The following is a 24,428-nucleotide window of genomic DNA, read 5'->3' as shown; positions in this document are numbered from 1 at the left end:
TCAATAACGTTTTACCTCGACACCCACCAAAGCACACATCTGACACTGCGAAGACAGAACAGCAAGAATCAACATCTACAAAAACCTTTGCTCAAGGTCACATAAAAGCCAATCGAGACAAATGCAAAAAGCTTACAAAAGGAAACAAAAAAGCAAAACAGCCAGCATCGTCCCAAAGAAATGAATTGCTTTTATTATTATAGTTATTCCTATAATCTCGACTTCTACAGTTGAAAAGATAGGTAAAAAACTGGAATTATACCAAAGCTTACTGATTACTTTGAAGTATAAATTTTAAAACTTCTAAAACCTATTTCATAAATAATTTTGATCTTAATTTGACTATAAAACCTGCCTGAAACCCTGATTCCTAGATGAAAATAGTATTAATAAATGGAACCTTTGTTTAATGCTAGCTCATTTAAAAAAAAAAACACCCACTGGAAAAATTATAGTTGGTCTCAGACTAACTACTAATATAAAAATATTGTTGTTCCAGGCTGTGGCTGGTGTAGCTCAGTGGATTGAGTGAAGGCCTGCAAACCAAAGGATGGCAGTTTGATTCCCAGTCAGGACACATGCCTGGGTTGCAGGCCAGTTCCCAGCAGAGAACGAACGCATGAAAGGCAACCATACATCGATATTTCTCTCCCTCTCTCCTTCCCTTCCCCTCTAAAGACAAATAAATAAAATCCTAAATAAACAAACACATAAATAAATAACATTGTTCTTTTAAAAAATGGCTACTGACAGGTTAAGCTATATAAAAGATTAGTGAAAAGGGTACTATTTCATTTGGATATATGTCAGTGACGACCTCAAGTGCTTCCTTTAGAATTTAGCTCCTCCACTAGCATCTTTTGAAAACGAACCGACTTTGTGATTTACGATGCCACCCTGCCACCCCGCCCCTGCAGACATCTACTTGTTGGGAGCAAACTCACTCCAGTTAAGCAGTACACTACCTAACTGTCCATTATGATGACAGGGCAGTGGACTCTTATTATTACTTAACTTCAAATTGTCGAATGGGTTCTGCTCAAGCTCAGGGAATTCCTTAGGTTTATTTAAAAAAAATAAAGACAACTATTTCACTGAGTATGGCAGGTATCACAAAATTTTTTCATTTTTTAAATAATAAGCCATCAAAAGATGCCCCAAAGACATTAAGGCTTTGAATACTTTTAATTCTGCAAAGCATCCTTAGCTTCTATACTTGGTAGAGGGTTTCCCTTCACATAATACCTCCAAAACTGGGCTTAAATGCTTCTCTGCATTTAGAAAGGTTTTTTTTTCTTTTGTGGGGGGCATGGGGTGGGGGGCAGAACACCTAAAAGAAGCAGGAGAACATCCAACTTGTATGCTTTCCTTTGTTCAAATTCAGTCATTATTTCATGAATGTTTCTCCCAGGAAGAATGAATTTCACCAATGTAAGCGCTTATGAGAAAGGTTTCTGAATATTTTAAAAATAAAAATCACTCTTCATGTGGCTTTTAGAAACAGGGGAAACAAAGTAAAATGCACCTCAGGCAACTGTGAGGAGGACGAGGAAGAAAGCATTTCAGAAGGTGCATTAGAGTTCACAAGAGAGCCCTCTGCTGTCCAAGTGGTGGCTGAAGTGAAGGTGGCTTTCGTGCTATGGGAAAAGCCCTTTGCACTAAACAAAATTGATGTTATCTCCTCTTCTAGGCTCTAGAGAGGTCAGAAAAGGAAGAGCAAAAGGGTTAACAATAGGTTGGAACAGACAGCGGTGACCTAGTGAAAGAAAGGAATGGTTACGCAAGAAAGAATCGCAGAACAGCATAAACTGAAAGAAAGGTGAGGATTCTGCAGCAGGCGCATGTGGCAGTTTGCCCGAATGCCAGCTTTCCACCCTGCTTGAGAACCTTTGATAGCTCTACCTAGGAAAACCAGATAAAACTCCTTGATTGGTCACTGAAGCTTTAATCACGAGCCGAGCATGACCTCCCTGCCCATCGACACCGTTTTGTATATTCTTGACGCGGCGCTTCAGCGTGAGCCTCTTCCCGCACTGAACGGCCTCTTCAGTGGGCCCTACACTTGAAACACTTACTCCTGTGTCACAGCTTGGGTGACCCTATCCTCCTGTCTCCAGTGCCCTTCCCAGTGTTCTCATCTCTCCGAGGTACACCTGATATTTTACATTTTGTGCGTGCCCTCCCCCAACCATTCCAGCTCCGATGATCTCTTCCCTTTTCCACATTACTTCGCACACAAGTGATCTGACACCAGCCCACAGGGATGCCCTCAGACATGCTAAATATGCCGTGGAATGAGGAAACAGTACTTATCTTCAGTGAAAGACAGGTCAAGAAAAAGGAAGACACACTCAAGAGCGAAAACCCAGTGACCAATGTTAAAGTCATCTGTCCCTGAAAAACCATTATGGCAAATTTAACCTTCACATTTCTGGCCCTTAAGCAGTGGTCCCTAACCTGCCTGAGGGCACGACAGGATAACTGAGGACTGTCTCAGGTACCTGAAAGGCCAAGAGCAAAGAGTCACCATGAAGCACCCCCTCATGTCAGAAGTATACAGAAAACCTTCCTAATAAACCCCACTGTTGTTTGAGCTTAATGATAGATGAGTGAATGAATGAATGAATGAATGAGTGAGTGAATGCCATTTGGGGATGCCCCCTTTTGACACAGCGCACTAGGAGGAGAAAGGAAGACTGGACACATAAGCATTTGCAATATTCATGAAGGAAAAAATGCTTCTGGACTAATTCATTTTAATTATAATCCCCATACTTCCACCATCCCTAGGGGTTCAGTGGACAGGGTGTCCCTCCCAGTGAGAGATAACTAGGGAGTTTACATAAGTGCCATGAATTTAATTATTCCACAAAATATCTTCAAAAGTACTTTAAAACTGTAGTCTACATAATCTCTACTGGACTCATGAGAGAATATTTTATATAAGTTTAAGTATATCATAATTCTCACAATACATAAGAGGATACACAACAGTAATTAGCCTATTGAAGACTAAATGATTTGGCCTTCAATTTTCTGCTCTACTCTTCCAATTGTTCATATTCAAACTGAAGTCATTTTGAACATTCAATGTATTAACTTTAAGAAACTATTACTTTTAAAAATCTATAAGAACACATATTACTGAAACATGTAAAATTGGATCAAAGTACACTCATGCATAATTTTTTTTTACATTTCACTAAGGATTACAATTTAAAGGTAATCAAAAACCTGCCAAATCACTAACAAATGAAGATGCAATGAAGGAATCTGTAAGACACCCTGTTACCAGCCAAAACACTGCAGCAGACTGAACTGCTCACACACCTTCAACTAATAATATTGAAAAGGTTTTTTGGGAAAAAAGATACATTGCAAGCAATAAATCAATGTTTGTTGTGAGAATGAATGAATGGATAATTGCAGTTACAACAGTCTATATATATTGTTGGAGAGGAAGAGAACAAGAAAATAGCAGTAACTTCAAGCACAGATAAACCATAAACTTAATAGTGGGTAAATTCCAAGTTTAAACTCCATGTAATATCACTTTCATGTAATGGTAACTTCTACAACATCATATTTTACATTGTACCTTCCTAAACCATGACATCCAGAAAAATAATAATTTTAAACATCTTATATCTTCAACAAAATCCCAAAGTTTCCTACTGCAAAAACTACATGGGCATTACTTTAAGTTGAACAAATCTATCATTTGACTTGCTTCTAGAGGTTAAACTTTCAAAAGTACACAGTATTTTAAATCATGTGATATTAAAGTCAACATTTTACAGAATTGGCTTTAGACTTCACACTAACATTTAAGGACAGAAATACGCCACTTGGTCTAGGTCTCTCACTCGCAGTATTCTAGAAGTACTTCACCTCAACTCCACCTCCAATTCCTTTAGGACGAGACTCCACCTTCCATTTGTTTTGCCTCCTTCTCCACCCTGCTGTACGCTACGATGCTACTCTCTGCTCATTTACAAGGTCAGAGTCCTGAGGGAGAAAAGCACATCACTGACTTGCTCTCGTTCGCATCCTGTATGTTCCATTCCTCGTCCTGAAGCAGAGGGATCCTGTCAGCCCAGCTGAAAACGCCCCAGTGGCTCCCCGTGGCTCCTGTCACCAAATGCCAAAATGTCACCCTGGTCTTTTTGAGACCTGACAGGATCTCAGGTCTGACCTCCATGGTTTTTCCTAAGCCCTTGTCATCTGGTCTCTCAGTTCCTTAAACTAGTTCCTGCCTCGAGCTGTCACATTTGCTCTTCCCTATCCATGGAAAAATCTTCAAGGCTACCTCCTTCTCATGCAGGTCTCCACTTAAATGCCAGCTCTTCCTGGCCACGACGGGAAAACAGCCCGGGAAGGTGTGAGAAAACCACCTTCTCGCACAACAGTCTATTGCATCTTTAGCACCAACTTCTTCGGTACCCCACATTTTCTAATTACTAATTCATGTGTCTACCGTCTTTTTCCTCCAACAGATTCGAAGCTCTGTAATCCCGGGAATTAACTGGATGACCAGCTGGCTAAGCAAAACCAGGAGAAGCAGAAGAATAAGAATGCAAAAGCAACAGGAAGCTAACTTCTCAGCGGTGCCAGATACTTCACATATGCAGAAGCACAGAGAGAGATCCAGAGGGCTGCGATGGTGCACCAAAATCTCTTTTTCCTATTAAAGAATCTTAAAAATAAAAATCCAAAAGGTTTCCAAATATAATTAGTAAACTAGTAACTCCAATTGCACATAATTTGTTATTGTAACACCACCACAGCGTGCACAGTGTTGTACAAACAGTGCATTTTCACACGAAACCATGGTTTCCGAACTGCCAGCCACAGGTATCAAAATGGAGGGAGGGGTCACTTATTAATTCAGTTGATATGCCTGCATTTCAAATTGTGAATTTTCAAATGAAGTTCTTCTGTAGTATCTCACCTAATGATCCTCTGTTTCTATACTTGGAGAGTTAACATTTGAAATGCTCAAGAAGTATTTTTGTTAAAGTTTAGATTGATTCATAAGAAAAAAAAATATCTTAAGGCTGTGAAGAGAAATAAAAGGAAAAGAGGAAAAAGCAAGAGTAGATCCAAGGATGCGAGGTGAACACCTTGTCTGCCTCCTGGGCTTTTTCTTCAACTGTCCGTGTTGCCGCCACCTGATGCTTCTCCTTCATGGATAAAATATCCTTGAAAAGATGGTCTCCTTTTCTCTATTGTTTTAAACAATAGACATAATCAACAAATAAGACAAGTACATCACATCGACAGCAACACAAACATAAAACTGCGTGGTGAGCGGAACACACCGGATGAGGCGGACACATAGGGGCCAAAACCAGACACTGTTTCTCCAGAACCTAACACTCTAGAGCCAACTGCTGAGACACTGACGTCAGTGCCTTCCGAAAGTCTAAAAACAAGAACTTAAGTTGTATCCACCTTTGTAAGACCCTACCACGGCGTTCTAAATGTTGGTATATTCAGAAGTTGTTGTTTCAGTTCAGCAAGTACTTTGCTCATCTGTTCTTGAAGAGCTACTTTTCTTTCGCTGACACAAACTTAGAAATTTAAAGTGACTAACAGCTTTGCTTTTTAAGAAAAGGTTAATAAAATAGCATGAGACTATCTAAATCGAATGTGTACTACTTGGCAACACTCAAGCCAGTCTGGATGATGAACTTAAGGAGAAGTGAGAGTTAAGGAAAGGGGAAAAGATGAAATGGTAGGTTAACACCTTCATACACTTTTTAAACTATATTAAAAAAGGCATAATCACTGTCTCCTCCAGTGTGATAAATGAACCAGTGGAAGTTCTTGGTTGATAACAGAGATGTTGAGGGCGTTAGAAAAGAACAAATATAGATGGGAATAAATGGAGACATACTTTGAAAACATATTCTAAAGGCGAAAAATGTATATTGGTGGGAAGAAGTAATTAATCATGAAAAGAAAAAGAATGTTCTGGTTGACAATGTTTTTCTACATTTCATTACTAGGAAGTTCCAGTATTAAGTTGTATGATACAACATTTTGCAAGTTTTCAACAGGGCTCATCAGTCTTCAAAGTAAAGTTTAACGCATTTTCCTCATAATAATTACCTTAAACCATTCTAAATATGGTCTACATTAATTATTTAATTGCTAAGTAAACTTTCTTATTTCAGAAGTCAGGATCTGAAAAGCTTATTAAAACCACATAATGTCAGTTTCCATATCATCTTCTATAAAAATTCATTGCCACTTATTTACATGAGTTAAATAGTTATTCTGAAACTATTTCAAAAATATTTTGAAACTCATACAATTTACTTAAGAACTAGGTCAATATGTATTACACTGTTATTAAATATTTAGTATTTTAAAAAATTGTTAGCAATTACATTTTTAAAAAACTGGGAACATTTTGTAGCTTCTGGGAATCAACATCAGAGATTAGCAACCTGAGTTTTACTGAAAAGCTGGATACATATAGCCAACAAACAGCTAGTGACATACCCCTTGTGTCTGTAGGGACAGAGGTGTGATACGTCGTTTTTCCCATTCATTAGGGCGCGGCTCAGGTGTGGATTCCATAAAATTGCGCTTGAGTTCACTAATGCTAGCCTGGTGTTTCAGTATGTCCTCCTGGGCCTTATCCAGGTCCTAGCAATGCGTAACGTAATAGACGGGGGGAGGGATCCAAAAGAAAAAATCCAGTAGGACAAAAATAAAATCAAAAAGTAAAACCAAAAAATAAGACAAAGCAAACTTATGATTAAAAATGACATAGTAAAGCAAGAAAAATGCCAAGTCTCAAAAGCCATATTATCACCTACGAATAACCTTAATGATTCCTCAAAATTTGAAAATAAAGCCAATGAGCAATTGTTTTCATCATTCACATTTTAAAGGGTTCTAATGTCTTGTCTGTTTAGAATTTAAGGAATTACTTTTTACTAGAAGGAAGTCATAGAACTAATATTCAAAATGGTTAATAACCCTTCTTTCCCACAGTTGGATTTGAAATGTGGCCTACACCTTTGTTCTTGTAGATTCACCTTTCTGATCAGGGCTACTACTAAAGTTGCCCTCTGCGAACATATTAAATCAAATAAAAAGAGAGAAAGGTAGACAGAGACCCACATTAGGCCTGACGGGAAAGCCCATCCAGTACCATCCACCAAAAAAAGGGTCTGGGGCAGGTATTGACTTTTTCAGGAAATTCCAGCGGTGGCTTCCATAGGCTGCTTGTATTGACCTCTCTACAAAATTAGTGAACCTCATACTGGTTTCCCATACTTCCCAGGCACAAATGTGGGGCCCAGCACTCCACCTAGCAAATGGTCCTTATACAGACAAAAACACAAGAAAAATTACCATGTTGATTTTCACTGGAGTAGGCTCTGATGAATGGTATTCGTGGGATTTGTACATTGGCCCTGATAACTAGCGTTTGTGGGAATTACAGCTAATTATTGTTCCGGAAATGGTTTTGACTGAATTTTAAATATATTCTTACATTTAAAAAATCATAAGGGCCACCTGTTGATTGTAGCTGTCATCCCACTGCCAGAGGAACAGGTCATGCATCTGATGAAATTAGATATTCCACATTCATGCACAAGCTTAGTTGCTCATCTAGGAGCTTCTACAGCCATTTGCAAAAACTCATGAAAATCTAAAAATCTTTGCATGGCACGGAAAAATGACTGTGGCTTGAGATCAGGCACATTTCTTGTATTTGTTCAAAGCAATGTTATATTTTACACTTTAGAGCAGTTTAGTAAGTTATGCAAAAAATACATTTCCAACAATTATCAAAGCTGCCAAAAGCAACCAACATGATTAGTCAGATTACTCAGAATTGCAGTTCGCCACTAAATAGATTGCCATGTACTACCCTAAAATAAGGAGGAAAAAAGTTCTCGTGTGACACGGGGAATATAATTTACATGCCTAATTGGGTGGCTAGGTTTTCTTTTTTTCCCCCTCCTTTCTTTCATTTATATTTTTCTTCTTAATCAAAACAATTCCATTAATTAGAATACTTTCGAACAGAGTACTTTAAGTGGACCACATTCCTAATTGCATGGATTTTAGTGCTGCCAAAACCCTGCCAAAAAAATGTTGTGGACAGAAATCAAGAGTGAGACGATTTCATGCCAGATCAACAAGTATCTATTCTGGTTAATGTATATAAAGGATGGGGTCACATTACTTCAGATTCCATGCCCTGGAGATAGCCCATTAAGGAGAGAATTAGTTTACTTATTAGAACTTCAGGTTAATGGATAAAAACTTTATTCATTGGCTGAAATAGAATTTTTTCCCAGTTGTCACTTTGAGAACTTCCAGTCAATATAGTCCTACCTAAGCCACTTTAAAAGAACAAAGTTGGACTGGTAACATGCACTCCCGACTTGAATTCTCCCCATGCATCTCATGCGCTGTGCTTGAAAAAAGTGGCCGGCCAGCCTGTGAGTGACCTCCCGTCCACAGCAGCCTGGCAGCCATCAGGACAGTTGTTTTTTTAATTTATACAAACCTCCAACATTAAATTGCTATGTCTGACATAAATATTATCCCCTTCTACTCTCAAGGAATTTTTCTGTGAAATTAAATCACACACAGAGGGGGAAAAAGCAAATAAACATAAGTGTATGAATCAGCAAGCACCAGAAACAACCCTGACTTGGACAGTCTAAGACATTAAAAGTAATAAAAATCTTAAGAACCTAAAGCCACAACAAGCAAAACTCACAAATAAACCCTGAAAGTGCATCACCCCCCATACAACACGAGTGGCAGGCGGCAGCCACTAGGTTTAACTTGGCAGAAAAAATATCCACCTCCTCCAGCTGCGTTTCCTCTTCTTCCATCTTCACCTGAAAAGTCACACAGCCAATGGCCAGAACGCAGAAGTATTAGTGGGAACTGTAGCATCGGTGCAAAGAAGCTGCATCTGAACTTCAGTGGGGAACCAGCATTACCAACCTTATCACGTGGCCCTCAGAAGATGCAGACTCTTAAGCCACTTTGGTCTCTCTTCACCTACAGTGTTGTATGGATGATGGAAATGATCCTTTGCAAAGGTGGAATGGAGAATGAAAGCTTCACTCTTTCTCAGCCCCTAGATTTTATGCACTGCTTTTGAATATATATATATTTTTTTCCACTCAGGAATGAAAATAGGAGAGTGTAAAAATGGCATGATTCAATCTATTCTCATTTGAAATGTCTAAATGAACTAATGATGAGGGCAAAGTATAATGATGTAAATTTTGGCTTTCACTTTATGTCAGGGACAAATGTTCATTGTATTATTCAGTTGTTTAACATTTCTTTCCTTAGGGGAAATCGGTCTACTTTGCTACATTCATGTTAAAATGCTATAGGTATTTAAAAACACTCATTGAAATATAGCCACTTTTTTTTTCATAAAATTCTTTAAACAGGAATCATTTTCCATAGTTGGACAATCCCAAGCATCTAACATCTGAAAAGAATAAATTTGTAAATTTAAAGCTAAATAGTGATGACTAGACTCAAGGATAGGAATGGCAAGAGAGAAAAATCCTGATTCTGATACTAAGGGAAAATAGTTTAACCTTTACACGTTAATGGATAGCAGGACCATGGATCATATTTTTTTCCTTTACAAAAATGATAGTGTTGAATCAGAGAGTTCAAAATGCTCTTTAAAAAAAAAACCTTTTTGAGCATTTTTGAGAAATTAGCAAGAAGCCCACAGTACTGTTTTATCAAAAATGAGACACAGCCAACTCAATAATCTGTTAAGTATTATCTTGCAATTCTTTAGTCAACAGAGAATTCTCTAAAATGTCCACCTTTGACATGTGCAGGTAACCTTAAGAATCATGGTTTCTCCCACAAGGCCTAAACATACCGAACATTCTCTTCACACTTTTCTTTTGGTTTGCTCTAAGTTTTGTGACTTACTCTTTGTATTGATAGCAACCGCAGGATACTGAAAAACACTAAGTCACCAGACCATATTTAGCAGAACAATCAGAAACATAATACATGTTAGCACTGACTGACTAGTAGTACAGCAATAGCCCTATAAAGAGGTAAAAATCGTCCAGCCAGGCATCTAATTTTAAATAAAAGAACACTTAGAGGCCCAGCCATAGGGCTATATATTCTAAATTTTCAAAAAGCCTCCTTTCATTTTTCATGTACATTTGGTAAAGAAAAAAATAACAGAATAGTATCTTCCTTACAAAAGTTACCTGATGGTAACTCTGTCATACAGTTACATGATTTAGAGTTTAAAAAAAATACTACCTGAAATTCATCTTGTCTCCAAATGCTACAATAATAGGGAGACAAGGAATTTCTGAGATTAGACCTACATGTCAGAAGTAAAAGTATAAAGATGCATCCTCATAAATTAAAAAAAAAACAAGTTTGGCTTTCTAACAAAAGAAATAATAATAAGGAGTTCTAATAATATACCTCAATTACAGTGATGTCTACTGCGTTCTAAGTTCTTTATTTAGACCCAGCAAGGTCTACAGATATTTATAAAATAACCCTATAACTTTGCTTTCAACTTAGAATGTGTACACCTGATCGATGGGTATCAATGAAAGGGAAGTTGCTTATGCTTGCTTCTCATGCACTGAAATGCTGTATGTGTGAACATGTCCAGCTAAGAGTATATGGAGGGTAATCAGTGGTGAAGTTTATGCACATGTTTACACTCGTTAGGAAGGGTATAAGATGAAGCGTAGTTTTGTTGACTGCACAAATTGAAGCTTATGTAGGAGTACCAACAACTGCTTCCTCTTCCTCTGTTCTGTCATTCAAGTTACAGTCATAAGACACATTAAAAGAAGTGGCTTTAGCCTCCAGATAGCAGAGGCACAGAGCCAGAGGAAGGGAAAAGGTGAGGGAAAAGGGCACTGACTGAGAAGCAGAGAGAAGTAGCCCGAAGATGAGGACAAGGGAGGGAAGAAATGAGGGGGAGGTGATGGGAACATAGTGCCGGAGGTCGGCGGGGAGGAAGGAGACCCAGACCTTGGGGAGGCTGGGGAAGGCAAGATACCCATCGTCATCGAGGAGGGAGGGGAAGCCGGATGGCAAGCACTTGCAGAAACTGAAGGAAAAGTGCCCAAACTCATCATCCTTGAGGTCGGCCTCTTTTAGAGGCTTCTCGTGGGTGGGAGGGCAGTCAATCTGAGAAGGGGCTGTAACAGGATCCAAGGCAGAATCAAGGCCAGCGACTTCCCAGTCCCCCTGCTCTGATGCTTCCCCTGTGGAAAGGATCTCTAAACTGTCTAGTGTGACTTGGTCGGCCTCCCCAAGGGGGTCTTCCTCCGAAATGTCTGAAAGCAAGTCCAGTTCAGGGACTGGCAACAAGTTTGGGGAAAGAAATGAAACGTGGCGGATGAATGGCGACGGTGGGCATATGAAAACAGGCTGCTCTCGGCACTATCCGTGATTGAATGCGAAATTACACAACAGATGCATTCAAAGGAGAAATGAAGGCAAAGGAGAGAAAAGAGAGAAGAAGTGGGTAGTTAGTGAACAGTTTTACTCAGAAGTAGAGATTGTATTAATACAGTGTGGTTAGAAAATGAATTGAATGATCATTTTGAAAGAGGAAAACTACTTTTATCACATAAATTGTATAGGTAATATATTAATTTAATTATTGTTTTCTGACTGGTTGCAAATAGAGCCAATGAAACTCAAATAGCATTACTACTTTTAAACCAGGTTGCTGACAGACATTCAAAGCATTAGCAAAAAGGCCAACACACTCAGTCTTTTGCTGAAGATAAGCAGAATTTCCTTTGGAACTTAAAAGAACTTTTAACAAATAACTGGATGTCTGAAATTAACCAGAAGAGCTGGAGCAGAGACTCTGAATTGCTGGGCTCTCCCGTTTCAGACATCAGCGGTCACTCTCCTGGGTGCCTCGTCAGCACAATGGTAAAGTAAAAGATTCAGACGACTCTTCAGCAGTTAAAGGATACCTTGTTGGACATGATTTCTGTTATTTTTAACTCAATTTTTGACCACATAATTTTAAAAATATAATACTCGTCCATTCTTAAACGAAGGCGTGCAGGTGATTTGATAGCGTGGGTCCCCAGGGCCCCCACAGCCTCTGTTAGGCTGAGTTTTAGAGGCTATCGACCTCCTGAGGAACTGACAGCTACTTCACCCAGCAGGTTCTCTGGGAATTAATTCATGGGGTACTCTTTGGAATTTTCAAAGTTAAAATTCAGAAATTATAAATTTATAGAATGATTTCATTTTGGGGAGGTTTCTCTGTGGATATATAAAAAAGATATATGAAGAACGCAAAGCCTCTTCAGATCAATCTCTAAGTGACTTTACTTGTCCGAGGTAACACAAAATAACAGTGACGAACTTGAAAACACAGTGCAGGGTCTTCTCCATTCACTACGGGATGTGCACCAAATAAGGCCAAAAGCAACCCGCCTTCTTCTCACTGTTGACAAAACAGTTACCCTTTGCCCAACAATTTCTTCTTCATCTGTCACAGATTGTTAGTGAAAATAATATTTTTCACAAAGAACATCTTTATTTATTCCAAAAAATTTAAGTCATCATAATTAAAATAATGAAACAGTATACCCTGAACTTTACTTGTAAAAAACAAACTTAAATTTCCAAACATCATACCTTTCATCATTTAGGAATTTAAATGAAACGATTATAAAAAGAGTAAAAAAGGCCAATAAATTACTTACTTGAATTAATATAATTTTCGTTGAAATATTTTGCTTTGAACACCAACCAGATAAAGGTTAGAGACCCTGTGCAAACCAGCAAGGGCCTACACATATCTGAGAACTGGAAAGTTATATCAACAGAGAACACACACTGACTGATTTTTAAATAATATTTGAGTTCTGAAATAACGAATGGAGCAGGTGGCCTCTAGTCTAAGCACAGATTTGGAGACACACATTCCACTAATTTACCTTTCCTTCAATGAGCTGCACGTGCGGGGCCGCGGCGGGGCCCCGGGCGTCCCTCCTGCCATCCCCATCCTGCACCGCGGCAGTGCTGACAGCTCCACGGCCGAACGCTGACACCTCCCCAGCAGGGCCAGGAAACTCCTTCCTAAGACTTTGGTCGGCGTCACCAATTAGAGCTAGTGAAGAACCATCATTTGGGTTACGTTAGGACGTTCACGTGGTCAAACGTTACAAAACTTTCCCCCTTTACACAGATGAACAGGCAGCATGTAGACGACAGGAACGCTGTTCGAGCTCTGAAAATGCGAAGTATCCAATAAACTCTTTTTTAAACTCTTCCCAAACTCTAAAAGGATTGTGCATTTTAACCCCCCAAACGATGCCAGGCTTTCAAGGCAGATTTTTAAGGAATATACACACTGATCATGGAATTAGCCAGTAGAAGGAGCTCTAAGACCGGTTGAAACAGGAGAGTCAAAGCAGTGAGTCAGAACTACAATGTGAGTACTATTTTAATTCTCTGGGGTTTCTTTGATATGGCCTGAGCTTATTTCTGAATCAGTTTCTGAAACAAATAATTATCTATTTATTAAAATGATTCACTTCTATAAGTTTAAAGAATTCTACCATAGATGAATCTTTAATCTGAATGCCATTTAAAATTGTGACAAGACAGTACAGGTAGATTTTAGGGAATTAACTTCTATATTTATGTTTAATAGTTGTCATTTTTCTAACCTCCCTCCTGAATGCCTCATCATGACCCATCAGTAAATCTCATACACAGACACCCTCCCACTCAGGAAACGTGGCCTTCATGTGATCCCTTCATCTCTCCCACAGAAGGGCAGAAACTGAGTTGGAATTTGCGTCATATGGCAGATGGACCCACATGGCCTCAGATCTCAACAAGGTAAAGTGAGTAGCAGCCGGCAAAGCCTCTGTCTATCTATAGTTTCTCCCTCCAACCACAGGAACAACCACGGAGATCATTTCACTTGAGTGAAAGGTGCTTGACTGGTTCCACGCCCCCCGGGAAGCCCAGAAACCACAAAGGCCACTACGCTGCAAGCTCTTGGGGGGGGGGAGGGAGACTGTGTGTGATCCACCATACTGAACTTGGAGGCATCAAGCACCTCTCATCCACGTTTTACAAGTAACCCGTTATTCACGCCCCTTACGTGCCCTGACTAAAACGTCCCTCTTCTCCAGTCTTACCTTTTTTGGCCTCCCTCATATTTGCACCACTTACTCAAGCCAGAAACCTCAAAGTCTCTTCCTTCGCCCCTCAACACCAGCAAGCCAGTTGAGTGCTGGGATCTACATCTCACTGTGCTCAGTTCTTCCATCTCTACTTTAGCAATCCGGTCCTCTGAAGCCTTTCACATGCGTGAGGTACGCGTACTTTTGTAAACTCACTGAATGCCATATAATGAACTCACATCTTACATCAAGTATAATTATTTTTCAGGGTTTTTTTTAAAACTTTTGAGAAGATTTTCATAATTGTCCCTTGGAAAGTATATACAGTTCTGAGTAACTCTTTTAAGCACCCTTACACATACTCAGAAGTTAATGCCAAATGGGGAAAAAAACTGACCTAGAAATGGTTTCAGATAGAATGTCAAAATTTTAAAGAATTTCAAATTTAAAGTTACACAATGCTGTTGACAAAATGTTGACTTTGCATACTTCTAAACGCTTATTAATTTCAGTGTGCAGGATTTTTTAATTTAATTTTTGCATTTTGAAGGAAATAATTCTTTTCAAGTCTTAAACGCTCACAGAACCCTGAAAAGTTTGTTTGCCCCAGGCACTGAACTTACGGAGTTGAATGGCTCAAACACCTACCATATCCCCCAACGCAAGACCACTCCTCTCAACTGAACTATTCCCAACCAGTCTGCCCGACTCCTCTCTTGTCCTTCCTAATCATTTTCAACATTGCAAAGTTATTTTTTAAAAAGATAACACTGTGTACTTATGTGCTTGCACAAGTGTGCACATATACACACACGCAAACTTTCAGCAGTTTCCTACCTAAAATAAAAACCACACCCCTGACCATGGCCCACAAGGCCCTGCATGACCTGCCCCCAGCCTACCGCTCCCCTCCACTCACTAAGCTCCAACTACATGCACCTTCTTTCCGTTCTGGAATGTATCGAGATCTCCTTCGTCTTACCCTTCAGACCGGCTCCTCCTTCTGCCTGCGACGTTTTATCGCCTACTCTACTCATGGCTGCCTCCTTCTGGTCTTTCAGATCTCAGCTGAAATGGTTCTTGCTCGGACAGGTCTCCGTTGCCAGATGACCCAGTCTAACTAGCTTCTCTGCTTGTTGTATCTTCCACTGTCACGAAATCATTGCTTCCCCTGCTCTCAAATGCATCTCGGTTATTTAAATGACTGATCTGCCTCCTTTTTGGTCTGATTTTGCAATATTGGAATCTCACTCTTCCAAAACAGCTATTCTAGATTTACTTTTATTTTGATATTTGATTTTAGACAGCATATTGGTTTTTACGTTCTATATAATCACTAGGAGATTTAATTTGTTAAACCTTAAAGTGAGGACTATTTATACATATACCTACATTAATCTAGCCTAACTAAACATGAAAAATAAAATAGAACACATGTCCACAACAACAAAAAATTGGTATATTAATGTGGAGTGGTGGCAAAAAATAAAGCTCAGTACCAGGCTGTAGCCCAGCTTTGCTTCAAGGAGGGAAAAAAAGGAGAATATAAGCTCTAACCAAATAGTTCACTAGCTGTCTGGTCCCACATTGGCATGAAAAGCCTTCTATTTTCCTCTATAACACAATAATCCTTTTGATGACTTGCCCATCTGATGAATTACAGTGTCCAAAACACAAAAGGAAAAATAATGGATTACTGTGCCATGTTTGTTGCTTTTACTTGTAAAAATCATTGTTTTCAGATACAAACCTATTATAACCCTCTGCACTGGCTGCCCATATAAGATGGTGGGTTTCCTTGAGCATAGTTGATGTGCCTCATAGAAATCGCAGTAGCTTACTTTTTGTTATAAAACTCTAGAATCCACAATATAAATTATAAAGTCTCATAGCTTAAAACAAAGGCTGAAATAGACAGTGCTCCAGGAGGAGGAATGACTTCTCCCAGGGCATTAAACAACACTGGCCGCTTTTATTTGGCACTTCCATAAATTCTTGTTAACAAGGGGCAGAGCTTGTGAAATATTCACACAGGTGGGCACACTTTTCACATTCACTTGAAAAATGTTCAGTCGCCAAATCAGCTAAAAGTTACCCTGACAGCTATCTTACATTAATAATTCACTTAGTTTAAATCACAACGTTTGGAAATGTGGACACTCATTTGAATAAGTTTATGATTGCCTTGTACATTTTTGGGGTGGTCTCATAAAACTATACTGAGGATTCTCCAGAAGCAGGATTTATTAACTGTATGCATCAAAATGCCCACCAACAAATCCTGAGAAATATCTCCAAGTGGGTATGCCTGGATCTCTTTTCCAAGTTTATTCTAGGAAATACAGATCAAGGCCAGGGATGTCAAACCTTCACAAATGAGAGAACATTTTTATCTATTAACATATCCAGTCTGTTTTAGCTAATTATTTAAAATACAAGTTGTTCAAATTCATATTTAAAAAAGATATCAGTAATAACAAACCACCAAAACAGGTTTTTGCTGATGATACTAGTAAAATAGAATTTTCAAATTTTATATTATTGTTTTTGTATATCTTTTGAGATTAATCAACAAAAATCTTAAACTAATTCTTCTGGTAGAAAGTCATCCACACCAATTACCTTCTTTTAGGTAGAAAAAATTAATTCCTTCATAAAGTATTCTAATATAAAATTAACCTTAGTTCTAGAAAACCTGCTACTAAATGAAAATTAGGGCAATAAGATACACACATGAAAGGAGGCAACATCAATTTATTTCCATGTATAACTTACATAAAACTACAAATATGTAGCTAATTAGAATTCCAATAAGAAAAATACTTAAATTTATATATATCTCGCCTTGGCCGAAGGAACAAACTAATATATTTCCTTTCTTTTTGTTAAAACTCTGTGTTTAAACTAACCCTTTGAAGCTACGAATGGTTTCTCATATGTTGGAACGTCTGGTAAGCTTCTGTCAGTGTCTCTAAACTCGTAAAAATTTGAATGTTTTAAGTTCCTTTGAATAAAAGTTCAGATGTTACCACAACAAAAACCCTTGGAATTACACTTTTGTCCAAAAAATTAAGCCACATAAAATACATCATAATTAAGTCAGACCAATAAAAACATGTTTATCCAACATTTTATCAATGAGAACTTAGTTAATATTTGTGTCTACTGATAATACCCCCCCCCCAAAGAAGCCTTAAGTTTCAGAATGACAACTTCCAAACACTACTGAATTTTCTTGTGAGTAACAGAAATAGAACTTTATGTACTCAGAAAAATGGCTATCCCTCTAGGGTATTGCTGGGGCCCTTATCAACTAGATGGACATTTTCCGATCTCCCTGGATTAGAAAGATTAATGAAATCCAAAGCCATCATAAATGTGTTTACCTCCATCTAGAATCTTGGAGACCCGCTTACTAGATGTGCGCTCAAAGTGCGGCGCGGGCCTGTCAATGAGGGTGCTTGCCTGGCGCGTCTGGGCTTGGGTGCGGCCGCTGTAGCGGAACTTGGACCCCAAGGTCAGGAATTTGGCCTTTGGTGGTTGCTCTGGAGACACAAGCCTACAGTGGGGAGAAAAAGGAACAAAATTAGAATTTACAGATTCTTTATTCATTTTCAAATTATCTGAGTTTATTAAGCATGAGTATTCAATCTAAATAAAAAGGATGAGTAAACTAATGAAAAAGAACATTACTTAATACATAAGAGCCGATGATAGTGATAGATAAATCCACATTCATGAATATATGAATAATATGTTTTCCTCAACCTGAGCAACAGTGCAGCTGTTCTCAGCGTGCATCAAAGGTTATTTATTTGTATTAACTTAAATTGTTTAGATAAACACATATGTCTGAATTCTTGCTCCTAGCTGCAAAGTGCCAAGTGGCAATCCATTACCATCAGCAATTCTTAATATTTATGCCTATTTCTCCTGGGAAAGAACATCTAACTCCGGAAGCTATTCCATCGAGTGACACTTTCCCATGAAAAGCGCAGCACAGTTCTACCAGTTAAACCTACGTTCATAATGAATAAAGTTAAACTTAATGTAAAATACTTCCATGTATGCAAAAACATATTTTTAGTAAATGAGCAATTTTAACTGGAATACAATGGAAATTTCCTCACTTTCATCATTGGACCAAGAGCTGGCAAAACATCTTAACAACAACAAGAAAAATCTCAGAGCTCTTGTGGTTTATTAAACAGGAAGGCTTTAGATGACAATTCCAACAATATGGAAAACACTACCCAAATCTTTCCTAGCATTTTCCAAATAAGAGTGATTTCTTCAAGAATTCGTTACCATTTCAAGTATTTCTAGATATTTTGCCCAACCTTTTAGAAACCTTATTCTGCTTAATGAGCAATGAAAAAAGAGTAGAGCTCTTTTTTTCAAGCTCTTTACAAGGTAAAGCTACATGTAATAATACAAGAGGTGATCCTCCATTTATTAAGGATTTTCAGGAGTATTAACTGTCTGCAAAAAAAAAAGTGTTAAAATTAAACTAAAGGAAGAAGAACTAAAACACTCTGGCTCTCTTGGCTTTAATCTATTCCTGTAGGGTCGTAGAAGTGTTTCTTAAAACCTGCCATTTTCTGCCAACAGAATTTGAAAATATATATGTCACCATGCAAAGAATCCATCATTAACCAGAGCATTTTAATTTCACTTCAAATTGAGATAAAATACTCGCTTGCCTGACTGGCACTGGTGACCACATATACAAAGTATTAACTTACAGATTAATTTTCTGATGACAAAAAGAAATCCTTAAGTAATTACACTTCAATTAAAATAGCAAACATCAAAACAAAAATAAAGGATGACTTGACCACAGACATTTATTACAGCTAAAAAAATTTTGGGGGGTGATTTAAGTCAATGGTAACATAAATAAATTTTCTAAGAAAATGTAAATCAATCAACAAAATATTTTAATACTATCACTTCAAGATCACTTTATTTTCTTTTGGTATTATTTTCATTTTCCACATCAGACCCTATCTTCATATGAATAATATCAAAACCACTAGAAGGCATCTATCATTTCACTTTTGCATATTTAAAAGCTATGATAAGGGACTAATCATCAGTGTTAAAAGCCTGAAGCAAGATGTGTTACAAAGAAATTCATTCAACTTTTACATATTTTGCCACTTAAAAAGTATATGAGCATTTTAATTTAATAAAAATCCTGTAATTACAAATGTTATTAATGTTCATCTATGGAAAATGAACATTTTAAGAAAACCCACATATTAATTACTAAATCAATCGTACATTTAACAAGTGCCACGCGTTTCCAGTAAAGCTCTCCTCAAAGTGGCTGATGACACTGGTCGACTCAGGATCGCCCTGGACTTACAGTGCCAGGTTTACATGGTAGTTTATTGTCAAGCTAGATAACCTCATGTTAATCTTGTTTACACACCATCAAGAACCTCTCCTCCTCCCCAAAAGCACTGAGAAAATACCAGAAAGCACATTAGCTGCAAATTCGGTCAGAAGTCTAGCACAGCAGACACACTTCTGGGTGCTTGGAGCCACACGACCTGGGTCTAAATTCCACCACCACTTGTTAACCATCTAAAGGACGAAGGGCATATTCCTCAACCTCTCCGATCCTCAGTTTCTCCATATGTAAAGTGAAGATATTGTACCTGCCCTATGAGATGTGTTATGAGGACTGACAAAATTATCATGTATAGCACTTAGGATGGTGAGGGACTCTATTAAATGCTCAAGCAAGCTTTAATAGCAACTTTATTATGTTCTTGTTCCACTAATATTAATCTAGCTAAGTGGTTGTCAATCAAAACAAAGATCTGCTTAGAGCTTCTATCTGAAAACTATTTTATTTTCTAATCTTTTGCACCTTTTGTGATAAACTAAAACAGAACAAAATCCACTGACTTCTGTCAAATCCAATGCTTTGGTCAAAGCATTCTGCAGACAAATTATGATTTGCCCTTTCTGTGTTACATACATGTTTGATACCATTTGTGAGCAAAGTTATACAAGATTTAAAAATACACAATGTTTTTATTAATCATTACCCCAAGAGTTTATAGGAGGAAACTGATATAAAATGATGGCAGGACCTGAAACTCTGCAGAGCTCCCAGACATCTCAAAAATGCCTAGAAGAATACAAGAGGGAGGACAGTGCAGGGGTGAAGAGAGCTTTAGAATCCAAACGCCAGGTCTCCACCTCTGCTTGGTGCCACTCTCTGTACTCTGCAGAGGGCACCGGGCTCTGAGGGGCAGCTTCCACATGGGGGTGAGGAATAAATGAGAGGGGGTTATGCAAAGCAATTACTTCTGTGTCTGAGAACAGTACGTGCTTAATAAATGGTAGCACTTGTCATTTCTAAAATGATTATTGCTTTTACCACTTCTTGGCCTTTTGGCTAAGATGAAGTGTCAAATGGTTATTGCTTTTATTATTGCTGTTGAACAGGGAAGCTGGCTGTCTGTGCTTCCTGGACCTGTGTCGTTTCCCTCATAAATGTCACCTCCTAGCTGTATGTGAGGCAGGCTCATGTCGTCTTAGGAGAAAGTTTCCATGGCTACCGACAGAAACTGCAAACGTTTCAAAGATTTATATGATCAGGGTAATCAAGTCAGATGGATTCAGGTATATTTTATCAGCTGCACTTTCCCTCTGAAATGAGTACATTAGGGCAGTCTTGGAAGCAGATAAAAAACACACAGTGGTACCAAACTAAGAATTATGAGAATAATGATGACAGTGATGATGACACACAGTATTATATACCAGACGTTCTAAGTTTATTTCACGTGTGTTATCTCATTTGCTTTTTAAAACAACCCAGTAAAGTAGACGATTGTTACTACCATCACATGAAGGATGAAAGTGAGACTCGGAAGGGAGGAGTAACTTACCCACAGTCACACACCTGGTATGTGGAGGAACAGGGTGAGACCCTAACAGTCCAGAGCAAAAGCCTTAAAGGTGAAGGGTCTACATGCACAGCCATACATAGCACAGTGATAGGAAGCTGAGGAACGAGAGATAATGAAGGCCAGCAAAGTACTCTTTGCCAAGAATAGTAATGTAAGAAATCTACCTTTGAACAAAAATACGAAAAGAGACAGAAAATAGGGTAAAGAAAGCTAGAAGGTTTAAGGAGATCTTCTCTTCTAATGGTTTTCAAAGGAGCAAGACATACACATGTTTATTGGCCAAAGAGGAAGCCAAAGGCATCCACTGGAAAGAAAGCAGGAATTTTACAAAGCACAGTCCTATGCGAGACATGAAATGAGGGCAAAGGTAGAGGACCGACTTTTTCCCTGAGACAGGAGAAAGAAAAAAATGAATGGAGTGGGGAGACAGCTGCTTAATTACAGTCAGAGAGGGGAAGAGGAGAAGGTGCATGTTGGAACCAACAGTGCTCCCAACCCCCAGCTCAGTGTATCTCACACAGTGGAGGGCATCTGAGCAGAAAGGCAGGGATACTGAGGGGCCCGAGACAGCTGTGACTATCTGGAATGTGAAAGAAAACTAAAGGATCAATTACCTTGTAGCACTAAGGACCTGGCTGATATAACTGATGTATCTGGAATAGCACGAACCCACAGAGTCGTGATTTTCTCTGATACAGAATGTGTGTGTATGTGTAAAAAAAAGAACGAGCGTGTGTATCAGGACAGCTGTGCTATTTAAGGTAGCACTTGACAGCACAGGTACAGAAAGGGTGAGGTCAGGACACAGGACAAATCTAGGACCAACAGACTGGCAGGTGGACGTGCAAAAAGGGCAGGGTCTTGAAGAGGTCAGAACACTCCTGATAAAGCAGCAGAGGGACAGACCAAAGGGATCAGCTGGTTTAGGAACGAAGCTAAGCAGGAGGGCAGCGATAAGAACTGCTAACTGAAACCTAAGATGAGCAACAGTGGAAAGAACAGCAGCAGCTGGGTTAGGACAGGGCGGCGAAGGAGGAGGGAAAGGTGGCGGTAGTCAGAAAGTGGAGTTTTGGAGCCCTGTGGAGGCAGATAGTTCGGAGTGATGACAAGCCACGGCCCAGGCAACAGAAATAGGCGTGAGGGTGGACTTTGCAGGCGAAGCACATCTGACACTGAGTTGAGCAGAGTGCTGTAACAGAGGGCATTGCTGCATCTGCTGCGCTCTCAACTACCACCTCCCAGTATGGAGAGGGTACCAAGAGCTATTGTAATTCATTTTAAGCTGCGTTCTTTCAGTTACCTGTAAAAAGTATGATGCTCCACGCACACTTTCCATAGCCTTTTTGCAGCCCGGTGGTTCGGCAGTTTGAATCCAATGGTGCTCTCGAACTGTTCCAGCTAGAATAAATCCATAAAGTAAATCAGCATATTTCCTTAAGAGTCATTAGAAGCTACTAAACAACATGGATTCTGATTTTCTCTAAGAAGTAATTCTTCTTGAAAAAATGAGTATACCTAATTATACAACATGAATAGTTCATGGACTTCAACACTAGTTTCTATGAGAAGTACGTATATAATCACTGACATAGAGCAACTATCCTTCAGTGTCTGCTAAAACTCATTTTAACACCTTTCCGTTGATCTCTACCACACAGTTGATTCAAAAATAAAAACAAAACAAAGCAAAACAAAACAAGAGCCCCCACAATGTGCAGGCACTTACTACTTTTCCTGTTCTGTGAAAGTGTGGCTGTTGCTTGTTTTTTAGCAACAAGAATATATGTATATGCTGGTTTATCACTGAGAACCCTGACCTTTTTTCACCATGAAGCAATATAGAATAGTTCATTTTCTTAGACCCAGTGAAAAAGAATTCAGTTAGCTCATAGCCATAAAGGAGAACACTACCAAAACCTGATCAGAGAGGCCAATGGCTTGTAACATGCTTACCTCTGCTGGCCTAACTTTAATGTAGAAGTTACTGCGCTTATAGGAAATTTTCAAGATTTTTGGCCAAGCAAAACGATTGATTCTCAGTCTGTCTTTGTAAATGAGGAGCCCATTAGCACACACGCCCAGCTTGATGTCCACGCCTTCTGAGTCCTGCCAAGCATAAGCCATTTGACCAAAGTTAGAGTTGTAAAGGTTGTTATACAGATGCAAAGCTCATTTGGCCCTCAAAACCACGACCAGGAATACCAATTTAACAGGTCTGTAGTTAAAGTTCAGTGACAGTACACAAGCTAATAAAAACACACAACACGTTGTAAATCTACAGTCATCTGCAGGGATCGGATTTGTTTGCCAAAGATGACAAAACATGACGACAGGGTACCACATTCTTCTAAACACATAATTCACGTTCTCAGCCTTGGCTCTAACAGCTCACGGGGAAGAAGGACACACAACACAGTTTAGGTATCCTGAAAATAGGAGAGATAAAATGTTTTCCAAGAGGCTATTCCAGCCCCACAGGGACAGTGTGTTGGCCTGAAGTACGTTCAGCTTTTTACGTTAGGCAAATTTATATCAGATGGATTATTCTAACTAATAGCTAAAGTTATGCCTGTATTTTGCAAAACACCAATCCCTTACAGGAAATTTCTCTTCTAGGCTGATAATGTTAAAATCTTTGGATTCTTTCAAGCAGTTCTTCACTAACCCAGAGTGCTGACATCCAGTTCTCACATAGCATTCCTTTGGCTGGTGTAATTCAAAGACCTGCAGGCTCTTCTTGAACTTATTAATGTTGTTTTCCTTTCCCAGCATTTTAATTTAGAATAGATGACAACTTAGAATGATCACCAACCTGAAAGATTTTAAACTATCCAATATGTTTACAGACAAAAGTAAAAAATTGGCTCCTCACATTTTTTAAGTAGTGTTGAAAATATAATATATGCAATATTCAAAAATATACAAATTACTGTTTATCTTTAAGGAACAAGCTGAATCTCATTCAAAATACATAAAATTGAAGAATATTATTAGAGATACTAACATTTTCAGAAATCTTTAACAGAACAAATTACCAAAAGAACATGCCAAAACAAACACTACAAAAGTCTATGTCTCAATTCAATAAAAGTGTAACATTTCAACTGCCTTGTTATTGAGAACAATTTAACACGATTTGTATTCGTTTTTTAAAAATAAAAGCACAGTGCTAGGTAACTGATGCCAATTGCTTTAGGTGCTTATATGTGAGCAATTCATATATACAAATAAAATTATATTAGATAATCTGAGAAGGTTTAAAAATCTAATCAATAAGGTACTTTATTCAGTATCCTGGCAGCGACGATTCTCTCTAGGA

At 38.6% G+C, this 24,428-nt stretch overlaps 1 protein-coding gene across 16 annotated transcripts in view; it reads right to left on the bottom strand.

The window, feature by feature from the left end:
- The window catches only part of EPB41L2 (erythrocyte membrane protein band 4.1 like 2), a 200,949-nt gene that overhangs the window by 25,962 nt on the left and 150,559 nt on the right, over window positions 1–24,428 (bottom strand). For 6 of the 16 annotated variants that reach the window (XM_037147870.2, XM_053664758.1, XM_037147874.2 and 3 more), the window contains exons 9-16: window positions 23,063–23,215; window positions 22,410–22,507; window positions 17,564–17,736; window positions 12,978–13,150; window positions 8,540–8,602; window positions 6,511–6,657; window positions 5,124–5,225; window positions 1,526–1,693 (exon numbers count right to left, since the gene is read on the bottom strand). In XM_037147870.2, the coding sequence (XP_037003765.2) occupies window positions 1,526–1,693; window positions 5,124–5,225; window positions 6,511–6,657; window positions 8,540–8,602; window positions 12,978–13,150; window positions 17,564–17,736; window positions 22,410–22,507; window positions 23,063–23,215 (1,077 nt within the window). The remainder of the gene's footprint in view (window positions 1–1,525; window positions 1,694–5,123; window positions 5,226–6,510; window positions 6,658–8,539; window positions 8,603–12,977; window positions 13,151–17,563; window positions 17,737–22,409; window positions 22,508–23,062; window positions 23,216–24,428) is intronic. The other 10 variants (XM_037147881.2, XM_053664759.1, XM_037147882.2 and 7 more) reach the window with 6 other exon arrangements.

Source organism: Artibeus jamaicensis, unplaced genomic scaffold (assembly GCF_021234435.1).
Source record: "Artibeus jamaicensis isolate MK-2021 breed Jamaican fruit bat unplaced genomic scaffold, CSHL_Jam_final contig_387, whole genome shotgun sequence".
In the NCBI taxonomy this organism is placed as follows: Eukaryota; Metazoa; Chordata; class Mammalia; order Chiroptera; family Phyllostomidae; genus Artibeus; species Artibeus jamaicensis.
The sequence above is the reverse complement of the archived record's forward strand: the minus strand, read 5'-3'. Positions and strand labels throughout refer to the sequence as shown.